Source organism: Nelusetta ayraudi, unplaced genomic scaffold (genome assembly GCF_046127955.1).
Source record: "Nelusetta ayraudi isolate G7.1 ecotype Tasmania unplaced genomic scaffold, CSIRO-AGI_Nayr_v1 ptg000169l, whole genome shotgun sequence".
Lineage (NCBI taxonomy): Eukaryota > Metazoa > Chordata > Actinopteri > Tetraodontiformes > Monacanthidae > Nelusetta > Nelusetta ayraudi.
Window position 1 is genome coordinate 466188 of NW_027466219.1, and position 16412 is coordinate 482599.

General features: G+C 47.6%; 1 protein-coding gene across 1 annotated transcript in view; it reads right to left on the minus strand.

Annotated features, from left to right (window-relative positions):
* Positions 1–2222: 2222 nt before the first annotated feature.
* igsf3 (immunoglobulin superfamily, member 3) overlaps positions 2223–16412 on the minus strand; it is an 86638-nt gene continuing 72448 nt past the window's right edge. The window contains exons 7-9 of the mRNA XM_076014600.1: positions 10254–10664; positions 7387–7857; positions 2223–5333 (exon numbers count right to left, since the gene is read on the minus strand). Of these exons, the coding sequence (XP_075870715.1) occupies positions 5083–5333; positions 7387–7857; positions 10254–10664 (1133 nt within the window). The 3' untranslated portion in view covers positions 2223–5082. The remainder of the gene's footprint in view (positions 5334–7386; positions 7858–10253; positions 10665–16412) is intronic.

Consider the following 16412-nt stretch of genomic DNA (forward strand, 5'->3'; position numbering starts at 1 on the left):
AGCTATGGAAAAGATAAACAAATGAATAGGAAAGAAAAACCAAACCATTAATTAAAAAAAAAAAAAAAAAAATCTGATTTGAACTTTAAAATCTCTGAAACTGACAACATCACCACACACAACTTGATGCTAATTTCTAAGGCATGCTGCCCAGGAATTACAGTCTGTAAATCACCAGGAGGAATCAATTTTGTATGTGAAAACTAAAACTCTCTACTGATCGTGGCAGTGCAGTGTCGTCTCACATCTTAAGCCCTCAAGGCTCGTGTCCGTAGAAAAGGTTGCGAATTTTAGATGAGCTATTTGTTTTTTGCCGTGCGTTGACAGCTGCTGCTCACTGGCCCTACATACACAACATTTCATTCACAACTCGCTCCTCCACGTCAAATCCCCAGGCAGTCTGATCAACAAAACAAATGTGACTTGGACTATGAAAGATTTTTTTTTTTTTTTGTTCTCACTGGACCTTCAGGATCTCGGATCCTTTATCTTTAGTGAAGGTGAAATGCGTGCAGCCCTCCTGCTGTTCCAGCACATGTACCTTTGACTTGCAATAGCAGTTCACATCAAGAAGCAACAGGAGGCTGATGACTGTGTATGATGTAGAAAGAGCTCATCCACGCATGAAGTATTGTGATTTAATGAGGCGCAAGTTCCACCCGCTCGCTCCTTCTTAGGCAAACACCCACGTATGTGGAAAATAGGCCATATGTACAGAGAACACGTGACAACTCCAGCTACAAAAAGCTATATACAAATCATGTTTTTCTTCTCTATAACAAACCCAATGCCTTTCGCAATGTGCCTGTGCCATTTTGTGTAACAAAAGTGATTTTGTATAACCTGCTTGTGAAGTCGGCCACGCGGTCTTAGTCAGGTTCAAATGGGATAGGATTTATATTTGTAGTGGGTAGTTTTCTCTCTGCTGCATTTTTATTGTTTAGTGATTGAAAGAAGCTCACACACGTGAATAAATCAAAATAGGTTTTTGATTAACATTCATTGTAAAATTCTAGCAGATTTTCAGGGTGTCTTTGAAATTATAGATGGCCGAGAGAGACACCTAAAAATGTTGTTCCTTGTTGTTTTTTTGTTTTTTTTATGGGCAGTCAGTGTTTAGCCAGGATGCTCTGAATAAACCGCATCTTCCCGGAGCAACTGCAACATCCAGAATGAATCACTGAGGCAGCACCGCTTAGCCGGGCAAAGCGTCGGCCCTTAAACATGTTCAGAAGCCCAGCAGTTCCACTGTGGCGAGCCACCTCAATCACCAAACAAATCACCACTGTTTAATATTAAGATCTATAGTTGAAAAAATAAAATGAAATGAGAGTGATATTTCTCAAGTCCTGTGAAAGGCAAAAAAATAAGATTCTATTTTTCTTTGTGTTTCTCAGTGTGTTCGGCACCCTCTTTCTAAAACACAGTAAATAGATTTCTGACAACTTTTTCTTTTAATATAAAGAACTGCGCTGACAAAAATCAGATAACTGGTAACTGGCACGCTGACTTACAATTACTGTAACAAGCATCACACTCAAGTGCATCTAACACATGTGAGAGCAAATGTAATAGTGCAGAAGAAGCCAAAGGCAGAAACCATGCCGGCGTTTTCATTCTTTCCTTCAACCAGGCAGCCGATTCTGAAAACTGGACGCGAACAGGAAGTTTGCCCGCTGGCTGAGAGCTTCTAAAACTATGCTGCTGCTCACATTCATCTCCCTATTAAAACTGCAGTGCCAGCAGGGCATCTATACTCCGTGCGTAGAATACTGTGGAAATAATGATAATAAAAACATAACAAAACAAGACTGGACTTTCCAACACTGCAGATGGCCCTTTAACACATCCTGGCCAGCGTAGAAACCCAGCACAGCCGCTTCATTGTGTTCGATAGAGCAGGCATGGGCAAACTACGGCCCGGGGGCCATATGCGGCCCGTTAAGCTTTCTAATCCGGCCCGCCGAAAGACAGATAACTTGCTGTAACTTTGCTATGGTTCATTTCCAATTGACATTAAAACACGTTTTCGACACATCCCATGATAGATTTTTTTTCCTCCTATGAGGTGGGTCACCAAAACACTTCTGCTCCTGTTCGGGCCCCTCAGTCAAATTTTAGAACCTATTGTGGCCCACCAGTCAGAAAGTTTGCCCACCACTGCAATAGATGATAATGTTTCTTAGAATAATTGATTGATGGTTTAAAATTGAAACATAACATTAACAATGAGCAGATTCTTCTTTTTTTTTTTAATTATTAAAACAGGAGACTTTAGGCTGAATCCTCCTTGATGTAATGGCGTCAGCATTATCTCTAACCGTGATGGGGTAATATAATTTTCTTTTCTTTCATTTAAATTCAAATAGAAAAAGACGAATTCTAAGAACCCGGGCGCTCTGTTCAGTATCAGCTACGTACTTTTTCTCTTTTTTTTTGACATAAAATCCGTTTAATGGAGTGCTGCATAAAAGCAAAGCATTTAAAAAGACAATTATGAGCAGTAATATCAAACACAATCTCTACAACACCCATTCTTCAAATAGATTACTTCACAGGTTGAAAGGGCATCTGGAGATGGCCGGACAGATGTTGTGAAACGATGTTTAGCTCTTGGCTCAGGGAATCAGGTGAAGGTGGGCGGCGGCGGCGTCGGCGGCGGCGGCGGCGGTGGTGTCGAGTGTCGATGGCGGCAGCAGCTGGGCATTGCTATGTCACACATACACAATGCTCATAGAGTTCCAAAGTTTACAAAACACTGAAAAAAATTCCTCCCGCGGTTACTGTCATGCAATATACATGTTGACACGACTGAGACGACAGAGTCAAGTTCTTTGAGAGTGTTTTTTTCCACGTCCGGTCTGGCAGTGAGAGGGTTCACGACAGGTCAGGTGGACGTGTTTCACTCCTCTCCCCGGCTGTTGCGTATCCAAGGGAAGCCGCCTCGGGGTTTCTTTTTTTTCCCACCCCCCGGCCCTCTGACTCAACATGGCTGGAATCCAGAAATCCACCATCGGGCGACGTCTCAGCTGACCTTCCACCGTCTCTGGTCAAACATCCTACCTCGGTGTCACATCACATTTGCACTAAATAAAATGTCACTCAAGCAAACGGCGTTTCCGGGTGAGATTATTTCAGTCGTGACTCGTCTTGTTCAGCTATTGTACACATTAAGCCACAGGGAACTTCCCGTTGATAGGTTATAGATATACAGTGTTTGCACGCTGACCGGGACTTGACGGCAAGATGGTGTGAAATGCTAACGGACTGCAATGCGCAGGACGGGTCTAGCATTTCTACATCTACCACATTGTCGACACACAGGGCTATTTGACACTATCCGCTTGGTGCAGTTGCCTGGCAACGCAAGCGGTGCAGTTCATACAGAATTTCAAAGCAAAAAAAAAACAAAAAAAAAAACGAAGAAAAACTCTTACAAAGCTATTTAAAGTTGTAAAAAAAAACAATAAATAGAAAAAAAAATCTTTAAAATAAAGCAAAAGACAAACATCTGCACTGTTTTTCACACATTGTGCACACAGCATCCGTGGAGTGTCTCACTACGCACACTGTGTAATCTGCCGTGTGGCTTCGAAACAAATTAAATCTGTTTTTTTGTTTTTTTGTCATTTCGCTATAATGCATCTCAGATCTTCTGAGGTGCACCTACTGGGCGACACAAAGAAATGTGCAAGACTTTACTTTCAGTCTATATTCCACAAACCCACGGCAGGCGGTGGGCAGACGTATTTACAATCTGCACCCAGCCAACAGAATAACAAGGTAGAAACTGGGAAGTGGGTTATAGCGGCGGAGGGAGAGAGCGGGGTGGAAGTGAGGAGGTGTTGGCACTGGAAAAGAAAAAACACAACCCAAAAAACCCCCTTGTGTCAAAGCGTGTGTATGTTCAGCAGGAGAGGACTGTTCGCTTCTTTCCTCTCAGCTTTTTTCCGGCGATCCCCCCCCCCACTCTCTCTCTCTTTCCGTCGCCGTCTCCTCTCGGAGAGGAGAGGGAGAGGAGAGAGAGAGAGAGGGGCGAGCGGGGCGGTCTCCCTTGCTAAGGCCAGAGTGTCTGGCAGTGCTTAAGCGGCGCATGAGGTCCTGTTTCTGTCTGCCAAGGCAAATTCATTGTGGAGGCAGGTGGGCCAACGCACACACATACACATACACACACACACGCGCTCACGCTCACACACACACACACACACACACACACACGCACGCATCCTCACTTAGGACACAGACTTGTGTGTCCTTGCCTTTGTCTCTATGCAGACTGGCAACCAAAGTCGTCAGCTACGGAGTCAGTGGGCGCATGAGAATCACTATGGCAACCAGCAGAGTGGGCCAGGATGTGGCTGCTCTTGGATCAGTGTGGAGACTTGTTTTGGTTGGTTGGATGTTTTTTTTCTCAAGGTTTTTTTTTTTTGGCATCCACTCGGTGCCGTGAGTCGATCAGAGGTCCTACTCTTAAAAGTTCATCCCGGATGGCCTGGATGGATCTAAGTGTGAGCAGCCGCCCCTCCCCCCCTCCGCCATCCACCACGTCTCTCTCTTAAAAACACAAAACTGAACAAAAAAACGAACCCAGAATAAACAGAAAAAACTAAATGCGGCTCAGGTTTCGCCGCAAGAACCCCAAAAGAATGCGATCTACATCTCTCGACCGAGTTTGCACTCTGGCAATTTATCGTGATGAGATCCCTCTCGCTCACACACACACACACACACACACACACACACTCGCACACACACTCGCACGCACACTCGCACGCACGCACGCACGCACGCACGCACGCACGCACGCACACACACTCGCACGCACGCACGCACACACACACACTCGCACGCACGCACGCACGCACGCACGCACACCAAAACACTGTTTCGTTAACATAAAATAGGCGGCCACCAGGTGTGGGAGCCTCTCAAAACTCATTGACTAAATGTACACAGCAGTGAATGTCAGTAAGGTCTGAAGGTGGAGTCCAAATCTGCTCCCTGGCTTCGTGTCGGCTGGATCCGCAGTTTGCGTGACGTAGTGGGGGGAGTGGATGCGGACGAGGGAACCCCCCCGTCTCCTTAGTCGACGGAGCCGGGGTGCAGGCTGAGCGCGGGCGGGTCCAGACACGTGGGCGAGTAACTGAGGTGGGGTTCCTTGATCCACAGCAGGGGGGCGCCGTTCTTGCCCTCCTGGCTCTTGCTGTTGCTGCGGCCCTTGTAGCGCACCGTCAGCAGGGCGATGAGCAGGATGGCGAAGATGGGGAAGGGGTAGAAGAAGACGAAGTAGAAGAGGGACTCGTTGGAGCAGACGACCGAGTGGACGGTGGACTCTGCGGGAGGGACGGACAGACGGACAAGAGGGCGTCAGTCAGGTGGAGGAGACGTCGGGTTTCAGATTGTGTTGGTGCAACTTCTGAAGCAGTGCGTTCAGCTCGTGGATGTACTTTAAGAACTGGATACCGGCCTGGCAATATGGCAGTGCAGCGAATTCTCCTATTGGCCACTTGCGGTACTGCAACAAACAAATCCCATGGGCCCAAAAAGGATTTTTCCCATGGACCGCAATACAAAAATAATCGCCTTTAAACGGCTGAGAGGACGACTATGACCTGAAATGCGATTTATAGCAAATCTTTCTATTGTAGTTTTATCAGTACTTGGTCTTTTAGTCGTTTAAAAAAAATGATAAAGGCCAGAAAATCACCAAAAAACATTTTTTGTCAACGTCGTACGTGCTGCTGTGTCTCAGCTCGTTCTGATTGGCTGCGTCCTGACGTGTCTGTAAGTGACATTCTCCAGGATCGTTCTGATTGGCCAAATAGATCAAGTGAGTGACAGGGGCATGATGGGAAGTGACACTACTGCGCCCATTAATGCGGAAGTCAAAAACTTTTTCGGCGTCTGCGCTGGGTGAGCAACTCCATTGAAATGAATGGGCCGCCATCTTGGACTCTGAGGGGCTGTGATGCAAAACAGCGAGTCAGTTGTTGTGCACAGCAGCTTAACCTTAAAAATAGGATATAAGTGCAACCAAGAGGATCGGCGACAAAAAAAGACCTGGCTGATTCTGCACGTTGAGTCAGTTTGTCTTGTTTCTACAGACGACCCCAAAAATAACAAACGTAAGAACAGCTCTCGGTAGGGAAAGCGGCTCCAGGGCGGCGTCAGGTCTTTGCTCAACTGGGGGAACAGAGTGTTTATTTCAGGGTGGCTGGAGTCGTGGCCAAATAAAGTCAACAACGCCGAGGTGCAAACAACGCTCGCGGTTCTTAAACAAACACGTAACGGAGACGTGAGGAAGCAGCGGCGGCCTGTCGAGGAGACAAACAGTCTCCCGGCACGCTCGCGCCAGGAGAAACAGAGCTCTGATTAGAATGCTGTCATTCACAAAGTATCGTATTTGAACAGCTGGGCGCTGCCCTACTTTTCTGCTAGCGACGCTGAGCACAGCTTAACCATTTGGCAGTTTAAGGGAAATTTTTAACTAACACAGCTAAGTCACCCGATGCTGACGGGATGAAATAACCCTGCCGCAGTAAAAGGTACACTTCCTGCACTTCTTCGTCTTCTTTTTTGTGCAGAGGGCAGTCCGCATTAGAAATTTTCGCAAGTCAGAGGTGTTTCTTCTTTTAAATGGCAGGGCAAACCAAGCGGAGATGCAAATAGTCTGTTGCTGCACTGCTTCTGCATGAGAGCAGATAGAGACTAAATGAGTAATATTGTGTCGTCTCAAACCAATTTTACTTGTGGGGTGGAACAAAAATAAGTTCTTGGCTTGTTTGCAGGCTGAACTGACACCAGCGCCAGTTTTGCGCGAGCAACAGTTATTAGGAAAGAGGAGCGAAAGGTGCCTGGTTGTTTAGCTCCAATTACAAAACAACCATTTGAAGATACATGGGAAAGACTTAAAAAGACACATTTTAGACGTACAAGACGTTCAAACTAATTTTCACTTTTCCATGACCTCACCACAACCAACACATACAGAATTTTTATACTTAAAAGACAAGTGAACCATTGTTAATAACCTTATGGTGCTTAATAATTGCTTGAAACAAAAAGGTAGCTGCAATGTGGACATGATCAATTAGACTAAGCTACAAAAGTCTTTAGTCGGCTAGGCTATCCTACATTAGGGACAAACAAACAAATTCTGCTAGTAGATAGATAGATAGATAGATAGATAGATAGATAGAGACTTTATTATTGTAAAAGGCACGGTCAAATTTGACGACTTTTCCAAAACCTTCGGAGATTTCACAAAATTCCGTGACTCTTCCATGCCTGGAAAATAGCATTTGCAAATATATTGACTTGTCCAGGGTTCCCCCAAAACTGTCGGAGCCCTGGAGAAGGTCAAAGTGACGGTGATGGAAGTCGTACCTAGTGGCAGCACGTTGACGATGGTGGAGCCAGAGTCGTTGGTGGTCAGGCGGTACCAGGCACTGCGCGGGTTGAGCAGCCACTCCTCCACGTGGCAGTAGTAGCGGCCGGCGTCGGTCGGCAGAGCCCCGTGGATGGTCAGGCTGTACAGGTCGGAGGTCATCCTCTCAAACTGCAGGCGAGAGTTGGGCCCGCCGTGGTCCCGGGGGCTGCAGTTGCCGTTTCCGAAAACGGCGTCGTGGCCGATGGAGAAGACGCACTCCTTCTTCCGCTCTCCTTCCTCGTCGTCCGCGTCCGCATCCGCGCCGGCGTCGGCGTCGGCGTCGGCGTCCTCGAAGCGCTGCACGTACCACGACACGGAGAAACGGGAGTCCCGCGACGACTGGGACGGGATGCTGCAGCCCAGCCTGACGGATTTGGACTCTTCCACCGTCACGTTGGACTCCAGCTCCTCCACCTGCAGTCGGATCTCTGCAGGGGAGCAACAAGACACAGATGAAGGCAGAAATGACAGAAACGTCCTAAACCGTTACCAGCCACAGTTTTATTCCTAACCTAACCTCTTGGGATGTCAATGTAGATAAAGTAAAAAATGAAATCCAGGATAAAAGATAATGTAAAGAAGATAAAGTATCTTCCAGGGTGTGTGCGCCCCATCGTTCAGCCCCGAAGACAAGACAGGAGACGGATTAAACCAAATCTTTGAACCACTTACAAGGGAAGTGGACCGTAATTCTTTAGTTAAAGGGCAGCGGGGGGCGAGGGGGGGGGTTTATTTGGAAGATAGTGCCGTTAGTGTTTGAACCAAATTAGAGTCGCTTCCGACTGACACAGAAAACTAAGCCGCCCTGCGAACAGGGACACCAAACTTTGAAGGAGCGCATTCGAAGAACAGATAAATAAATGGCACAGCACTGCCCATGGCTAGATCTGTCCTCAGGGCTAGCGTGTCTGTCTGTCTGTCTGTCTGTCTTGTCTGTCCGTATGAGTGTGCCATAACCCTTCAAGGCTGGTGGTACAATGACCCAGTTTTATCGCTGTTAATAAAATAAATAAAAGGAATTAAAAAAAAAAAAGAAGACACGAGCCACTTGGCCCTGTCCAACAAAAAAAAAAAACTGTTTGGAACAGACTGCTCGTTAAACAAAACGGAAAGCAAAGAGGCCAGCAGGAAGGCAAAAAAAAAAATATATATATATATACATATATATAGAAAATCATTTAGTGCTGGTAAATACCAGCCAACATTTTTCTTTCTTACGAGCAGTTTTCTGTGTGAATTCCTTTTTTTATTTTATTTTTTTATTTTCTTAAAGCACTCAAATATCCCTCGACATTCCCTTGTGTGCATGTTTGCGTATCGTCAAAAAGTGCAAACACTGCAACGTGAAATAAAATCTAAGGCCACCGAGCCGTGACAGGCCACACCTCCCCGTAGCTTTCCCCACACAAACATATGAATCAAGGTGAGTCAAAGGTGAATGCCGAGCGCAGCCCGAGGGGGAATCAATGCAGACGGAGACTGATGTGGAATGTAAATATTCACACATCTCGGCATTTTTATGTGTGCCGCGGCTCTATTAACCGTTTGAGCAGTGTCAGCTTTCATCGCTTGCAGAGGAGTGGGGGTTGGGGGGGTGGGGGGGTGGGATAGAAAAAAGACAACATATTTTTTGCCAGTTGGCTTATGGCCAGACGTGTTGATCCTCACTCTCCCGCAAGACGGGCATTTCACTCTGAATTATAAACAGGACACCTGGCAGCAGGACGCCGCTCTCACACATGACAAGAGTTAAAAGTCACCTTCAGCCAGAGTTGAACGGATTCATCCAAATAAAGCCGCATCAAGGATGAATGGGCTGGTATTTATTAACCTTTGTGAGTATGTCAAGTGCGTGAGTACGACCAAAGGTTATTTATTAACCACTGGGAACAACGTTAAGGTTGTTTTTTCGACGGTTACATTCTGAACTTCGGTGGCCGAGCACGCCTGTGTACGTTTCCACTCCGTGACAGTAGGTGGCAGTATGACACAAGCTGCTCAGTTCGCTGCAATGTTTGTTTTGGACTAAATTTTTGTAACCCATACTAAAGATCAGATAAGATAAGATAAGATGAGGTAAGATGAGATTAGATAAGATATGAGTCTTTATTGTCCCACAATGGGGAAATTTGCAGCATATACAACAGCCACTAGTAGCAGTACGTAAAAAAAAAAGTACACACAGACAAGTCTCGTGCATGCATAGAAAGCTTGTTCATGCAAAAATACAAACAAAATGAACAAAAATCAGCAGGATTTAAGGCACATACTGTATCCTATACAATTTGGATAATATATAAAATAAAATGGGACACATAAATGACCTCATGTGGGCCATTGACCTCATGTTGCCAATTGACCTGATGTAGATCATTGACCTAGTGTGCTCAGGCTTGGCCGGGACACTTTCTGTGACAATGTAGATTGGAGGTTAGTGAATCTTGTGATGAGTAGTGAGTCTTTTTTTTTTTTTTTTAAAAAAGAAGTGTCATTGACTGGAGTGTTGGGGGGGTTGAGTTGGCTGGTCTTTGGTTACTGGACAACAGGATTAAACTCTCAGTTTGGGCCAGGCTCAGCCCTCTGGCATGGCATTGGCACCTGGCATGGCTTGAACTAATTTATTTTTCCTCCACCACCCAAGCTCTGCCTGAAGCAGGTGAGAAGTCGTGACAGCGTGATGATCTTAGTGCCTCGAGCGGAGCCCGAAGGAGCGGGGAAACAAGGCCGGGTGGGATTAGTGACCAATCAGCTGCCATTCACCTGCTGCGGGAGCAAAGACGCAATTTGTTTAGACGGCGGGGAGGAGATCTGAGTCTTCGCTCACCTGGCTGTCTGACCTGAACCCGCGTGAACCCGGACGAGTCTCGCGAGAGCTGATACCAAGCCCCATCCGGGTCACTCAGCCACTCCTCCACCAGGCAGTAGTACGTCCCAGAATCGCTGGCCTCGGCCCGGTTCAGGGTCAACGCATAGAGGTGGGGCAGCAGCCTCTCGGCCTGCACCCGCCGCCGCAGCCTCTCCTCGTCGGCGTAGGCGCCGTACTCGAAGGCCCCCGAGCGCTCGATCCTCAGCAGCAGCTCATCGGCGTCCGACCCGCTTGCGCGCTTCACGTACCACAGCACGGTGTGCTGGGACTCCGGGCTGGTCTGCGAGGAAATGGAGCAGTTGATCCTGACGCGGCTGTCCTCCAAATGCACCTGGGACTGGTTGGTCTTCTGCACCCGCAGCTTGCTCTCTGTGAAGAATCAGAGAAGGAGGGAGGAAGAGAGAGAGCGAAAAGACTGTCAATGTTTTTTTTAGGGCTTTCAAATGATTCATTTTTTTATATTGCGATTAAGGTCTGAATTTCCATAGTTAACTGTGATTAATCGCGTTTTGATTTGCATATTTAAAATTCTTCCATTTTATATCCATATTTATATAAAGAAATTCGTACCAGAGTGTCTTAATTGGGAACCAAATTAACACAAACATTATCATTATCTGTTGAAACAGTGTACCTGGACCCATTTATCACATATGCATTTCTTTGAATGAAGCTGAATGAAACAAAACATGACGCCTGTCATGAATACATGTCAGGAGGATGTTAACAACACTTTTCTGTTTAAACATAAACAGCAAGAACCACAAGGAAGAAGGAGAATTGTATTTCTGTCCTCAGTTGAGTTAAGCATCTTATGTGATCTGCTCCAAAAACTGAAAAAATGACAAAACAAAAAAAATGCTTTTTGGGCCCATGGGATTTGTTTTTTGCTGCAGTACCTCGAGTGGCCAGTAGGTAAAATCAGCGCACGTCATATTGCCATCCCGGTATGCAGTTCTTATAATACATCCATGGTCGAAACATAGCACTACTGCTTGAGGACCTGACTACAGGTGGATGGTAGGGACAAAAGGCTAGCGATTAAAATGCGATTAAAAAGCGATTAAAAATTAACACATTAATGCTGCCACCCCGAGTTTTTAGCTTTTCGAGCCGCAAAGGAAAAATACGCCAGCGACAGGCACACAATGCCACTCCCCGTTTGGTGACAGACGACCCGTGTTGGGGTTTATTTCGGGTGGCGTCGGGGCAGGAGCAGATAATGGGGGCTGCTGCCGGTGGAGGAGGCGAGTGACAGAGAAACAGAGGGGAGGAAGAAGGAGATGTCAGGCAAATCAAAGCGGGAGGAGGCGTGAGGTCGGCTGCTAGCGTGGCACGAGCGTAAAGATGAGATGCAGAGCAGCAGAAAAGACAAGGGGTGGTGGAGGGGAGTGGGGGTGTTGTGGAGGGGGCGGGATCTTAGAGCCGGGCTACGGGTATAATTAGAAAAAGCAGGGCAGGGGGTCTGACAGTCTGCCAGCAAAAGAAAAAGCAAAGAGAAGAAACGCAAAGAGAAGAAGCACATTCAGACAAAAGTTGTGCAGGAAGTGGGAAACGGCAAACAGGATGGGGGGCGGGGGAGGGAGGACGAGTGGGTGGGGTGGGGGGGTGACATTGAGGCGTGACTGAGGCAGCGGGGAGAGGCTGAGGACGCCCCCACCGGGCGCCTCTGAGAGGATTGGTTTCGGCGACAGCGGTTTGTTGGATGGGATTAGCGGCAGGTGCGGCAGGTGTGACCGCAACCGGGGCTCGTCTCTGTCGAAAAATGTTTGGAGGGAGGATTAGTTCATTTGTCAAACGACTGGCGGCCACTTTCCCATTCAACCTTTTTGTGCGACGGCGCCGATGGCGGGATCGCGCCGCCGACCGGCGAAGATCCCGGAGACAAAAATACGGACGGCAGGTAATGAAGATTTATCTCGGGCAATTACGGCCATCATCCGCCGAGCCACCCATTAGCCGTCCACGCGGCTGGGGACCGAAGCGAGCGCCTGTCGAACATTTTTAGTGCGCTTGCAAATAACAGTATTTCTCTCTTTTCTTCGCCCGTCAGAATGGAAATCGTCAGCGTCCCAGGTCTTTAACTAGCAGCCAAAAGTTTTTCTTATTTTAGAGAAACAATTCCTGTCGGGGTGATTTCACAAATGGACCGTTTTGCGAGGCCCCCGAACGGATGATTTGTTGCAAAACAATTTGCATATTTCCCTTGGGATGTTTTTTTTGTGCTCACACTGCGTTACTGGGGAGTCGGAGTCGCACACTCTCGCACGCGCAGGGCTTCCCCTCAAACGCTTGCGACACTGTGCTCGTGCGGCGACGACAACCAGCAGCGACCCCGACGAGCCGCGGGTCAACGTGGCGCAGTGAGACGATCGAAAAGGCTCGCTGGCGTTTGTACTTTTTCTTTTCCCCGATGTTGGCGAGCGAAAGACTGCAAGAGAGAAGCAGCGAAATCTCCGCTGAGTGGCGCCGCGTGCAACGCCAGGCCGGACTTCAAAACCTTCAATCAAACCTTTTCTTTAAAGTTCTGGCATCTTGTTGTTCTCACTTCAAGCTGAGGCCACCTCCAACTGTTCTCATCTCTCTTTGTGTTGTTCCAAATCAGATGGCCATTGTTGCCTTCAAATATATACAAATGCCTCGTTTCTTTTTCCCAAACAGTCTCCAATCAGTGCAGGTGTGAAAGCGCCTTCAGCTGATTTAACAAGCACATATTTAAAGGGAAGCCCCTTTCTATTTTCATCACTATCTAACGGAAATGCAAATTTGCCCATTAAATGCAGTTTTCAACACATTTTTGCTGCATTTGTATTTTTACAACACGCGCTCATGCAATATTCATCGTTTTTTTTTTTTTAGAAACATTCGTATCATTCTGAGACAGATTCAAATTTCACGAAGTGTTTGGATTGATTTGTTAAGGATTTCTTTATGAACCGTCGCAACTTTAAGATTTACCTCGCAGCCGTTCCTGCAATGCAGAACAGACGTGTGAAACCTATAGTGCCACGCAAAACCACCTCCACCCTCCATCCCTCCGAGCTCACGCCACGCTGCAGCGTGATTGAATGACTGATTGACTGCCCGCAGCCACAGCCATCTGCCCGGGCGAAGCTCGCCTTCCACGCAGACGGCTGCGCACGCTTGGACGGCTGCCATTTGCCTTTCTGCATATCTGCGCTTTGCGTACAGCGCACAGGCAAGGGTTTGGTTGCAGACGCGGCGCTACGCGGCGCTGCGAGGCACCCACCAGACCACCAGGCTGCGCAGCTCGGCGCCGCGTCTCGAGCGAGCGTCTCAAATTAGTCATCATCGATGCCCTGGTGCCCACTGGAGAGTCGGTCGGAAGCCTGACAATCTCCCCATCCGGAATTACTGCGAAGCCCTGCGGAATCCTGGCAATCTTTTTTTCTCCCTTCCTCCATTTTCTCTCTCTCTCTCTTTCTCTCTCTCCCTCTCTCCGCCCTTTTTTTTTTCTGTTGAATTACCTCCGAACCTCCTGAAGTGGAACCATGCGGGATTGGATTGGCACAGGACAAAGCAATTCGACGCCGTTCCTATTTGAAGTTAGAATCCCAAGCCAGGAGAGGAAGGAAGAAAAAAACCCAGAAAAAAACTGGGAGCTGAAAGCCTGTTTTTGTACATCAGTGTTTACAGAGCCGGCGTATCAAGGAAGGCTAAAGCAGGCTTATTATTCTAACTCCATTTGGTGCCATTGGAGCTATTATAAGTTATTATCGCCAAGTGCTAACTCGAGTGGCGGCAGGGGGACTATTAAAATCGATGTGCGATGGGCAGAAGAGGCATAAAAGAAGGAGAATTGGTTTCTTTCTCTTTTTTTTTTAACGCCGACAAACAGGCGCCAAGCCTCGACGTTCCCTCAAGAGTCCCTCCGCTGTGAAAAATATTTCGCTAAGAGATCAGCAGCTTCACAGGGCAGCGTGGCGCATCCCTGGACACGAGTTCGTTCCCGCAGAGACGCCGACGATTTTCCATCAGCTGCTACATTTTCCCTGCCTCGGCATATCCTCTCACGCAGGTGGAGGGGAAAAAAACTAAAACTAAAACAGCAAAACAGACACGCCGAGGATGATGATGCACGCCCGTGCGACGCGGTAAAGTATTTGCTCCAACCGGCGAGAGCAAGAAGAGAAAACGAGACCAGGGCTGTTTATCGAGGCCGCTGCTGCTCCCCTCGGCAGTGGAGGGGGGGGCGACGGCGAGTTCATTGCGCGCCCGCCTGGAAGTGGATACATATTTTAAAAGCGATCGCATGTTCAGCTGTGTTTCTTTAATGAGCCTCTAGGGTGCAGCGGCAAAGTAAGATAAATCCATAATTGGAGACACTGCTCCGTATTAGCTGACGTGCCAGTCAAACCTGGCCAGCTCCACTGTAAGTACAGGCTCATTACGCGCGCAAGCCTCTGACTGGCTTCTACAAGGGAAGAAAGGGTGAAATTAGACAAGAAAATGACAGGTGTGAAAGAAAAAAACAGGGAAAAATTGCTGATCAGCAGCCTCTTCTTTACACTTTACAGGCTTTGGTGGTTGTGAGGGCAACCCACGTAATCACTGTGATCTGGGCTGTTGGAAACCGGCTGAAAGAAAAGAGCAAACTCAATTTGACGAGGTCATGGCCTTTTTCCCAGGCACAATTAGAATGATTACAAATTAAAGGCAGATGTTTGATCTCTAAAGTGTGAAAATATTCGGGCTGACGGCAGTAACGGGCCGCATCCGGGCCTTGATTGCCTCTCGCCAAGCAACTTCCAGATACTTGCATTTCAGCAGTTTGCCGAGCATCCAACACCATTACGGCGGCACACAGGCCCGTGCGCTCCCCGTACTAATTGGCTCATTGAACCCTCGTATCACCCGCTTCCCATGTGTGCCCAATTTGTCTCGTTTAATAGCTACAGAAACAAGCGGAGCTGAGACAAAGCTGCCTTTATTCCCTTTATTTATTAACGGAGGTAAAAATAGCGGTCTGGTTTTTTTGTTGTTGTTTTTTTTTGTTTTTTTGAGCGGGGGAACGGAAACAAAGACAGCAAAGTGGACCCAGAGTCCCAAAAGCCATGCGAGCGCATTGATTTACCAGGCAGAGCCGATGAAAACGAGAGAGTCCCGGGGAGAAGTGCGGACGCATTTTCAGATCATTTCAAAGGGCACACTGACTGTTTGGCTGAGTGTTCCGAGAAGGAGACGGGACAGTCTGGGGCCCCTAGTAAATAAAATAAAGTCCCCTTATTGTTTGGAAGGAGAGGAGGCTCCTTTCTTATTCTCTGTTTTGTGCCATTCAATGAGCTGTGTTTTCTGGACTGAAGAGCGCCACGACTCCTCGTTCAGCACCGTCTCCTTCCGTGTTACTGCGATGTTGCCCCATCACACTTCGCCAAATGACCTCAGCCGGAAAAAAAAAACAGGAAAAAAAAGAGAAATTCAACAGCCTCTCCTGTGGGCGCATGAATATGAATGAGACCTAAATGAAGTGCCGACGCCAAAGGTGCTAGTGGGGGTCTCCGGTGAACATTTATACTCTCTCTCTCGCGCTTTTTTTTTTTTTTTTTACCGAATATGATATAATATGCATTTAATGACCACTGAGCTTGGCAGACTGTTCGCCGGGCACCTGGATTTAAAGCTTATTTGAAGGGCAGGCCAGAGTGGTCGAGAGGCCGGGAGAAATTAGGAGATGAGAGGACGGAATGAAAAGCAGAAAAGGGTAAATCTGCAGAGAGGAATCAGGGGATTTTATTTTTGTTTCAAAGTAGATTTTCGCGGAGAGACATAGGAGACTTGAGGGGAACGGGCTCTTGAATTGAGCAGATATTCACAAGCAGCAAGCCAGCCAGCCAGCCAGCCAAGCAAGCAAGTGAGAGTGGAGGAAGGAGTGAGCGTGCAAAGGGGAAGGAGGAGAGAGAGAGAGAGAGAGAGAGAGAGAGAGAGAGAGAGAGAGGGAGAGAGAGAGTGAGAGAGAGAGAGAGAGAGAGCGAGAGCGCCTGCAGAAGATGAGAGAGATGTAAAAGACGGGAAAGTGTGAACATGCTCCTGGGGGGATTTGAGGGAGGCAGCAGCAGGCAGTCACTCAAGCTCAGCTCCAGAGGACTTATAATCTTA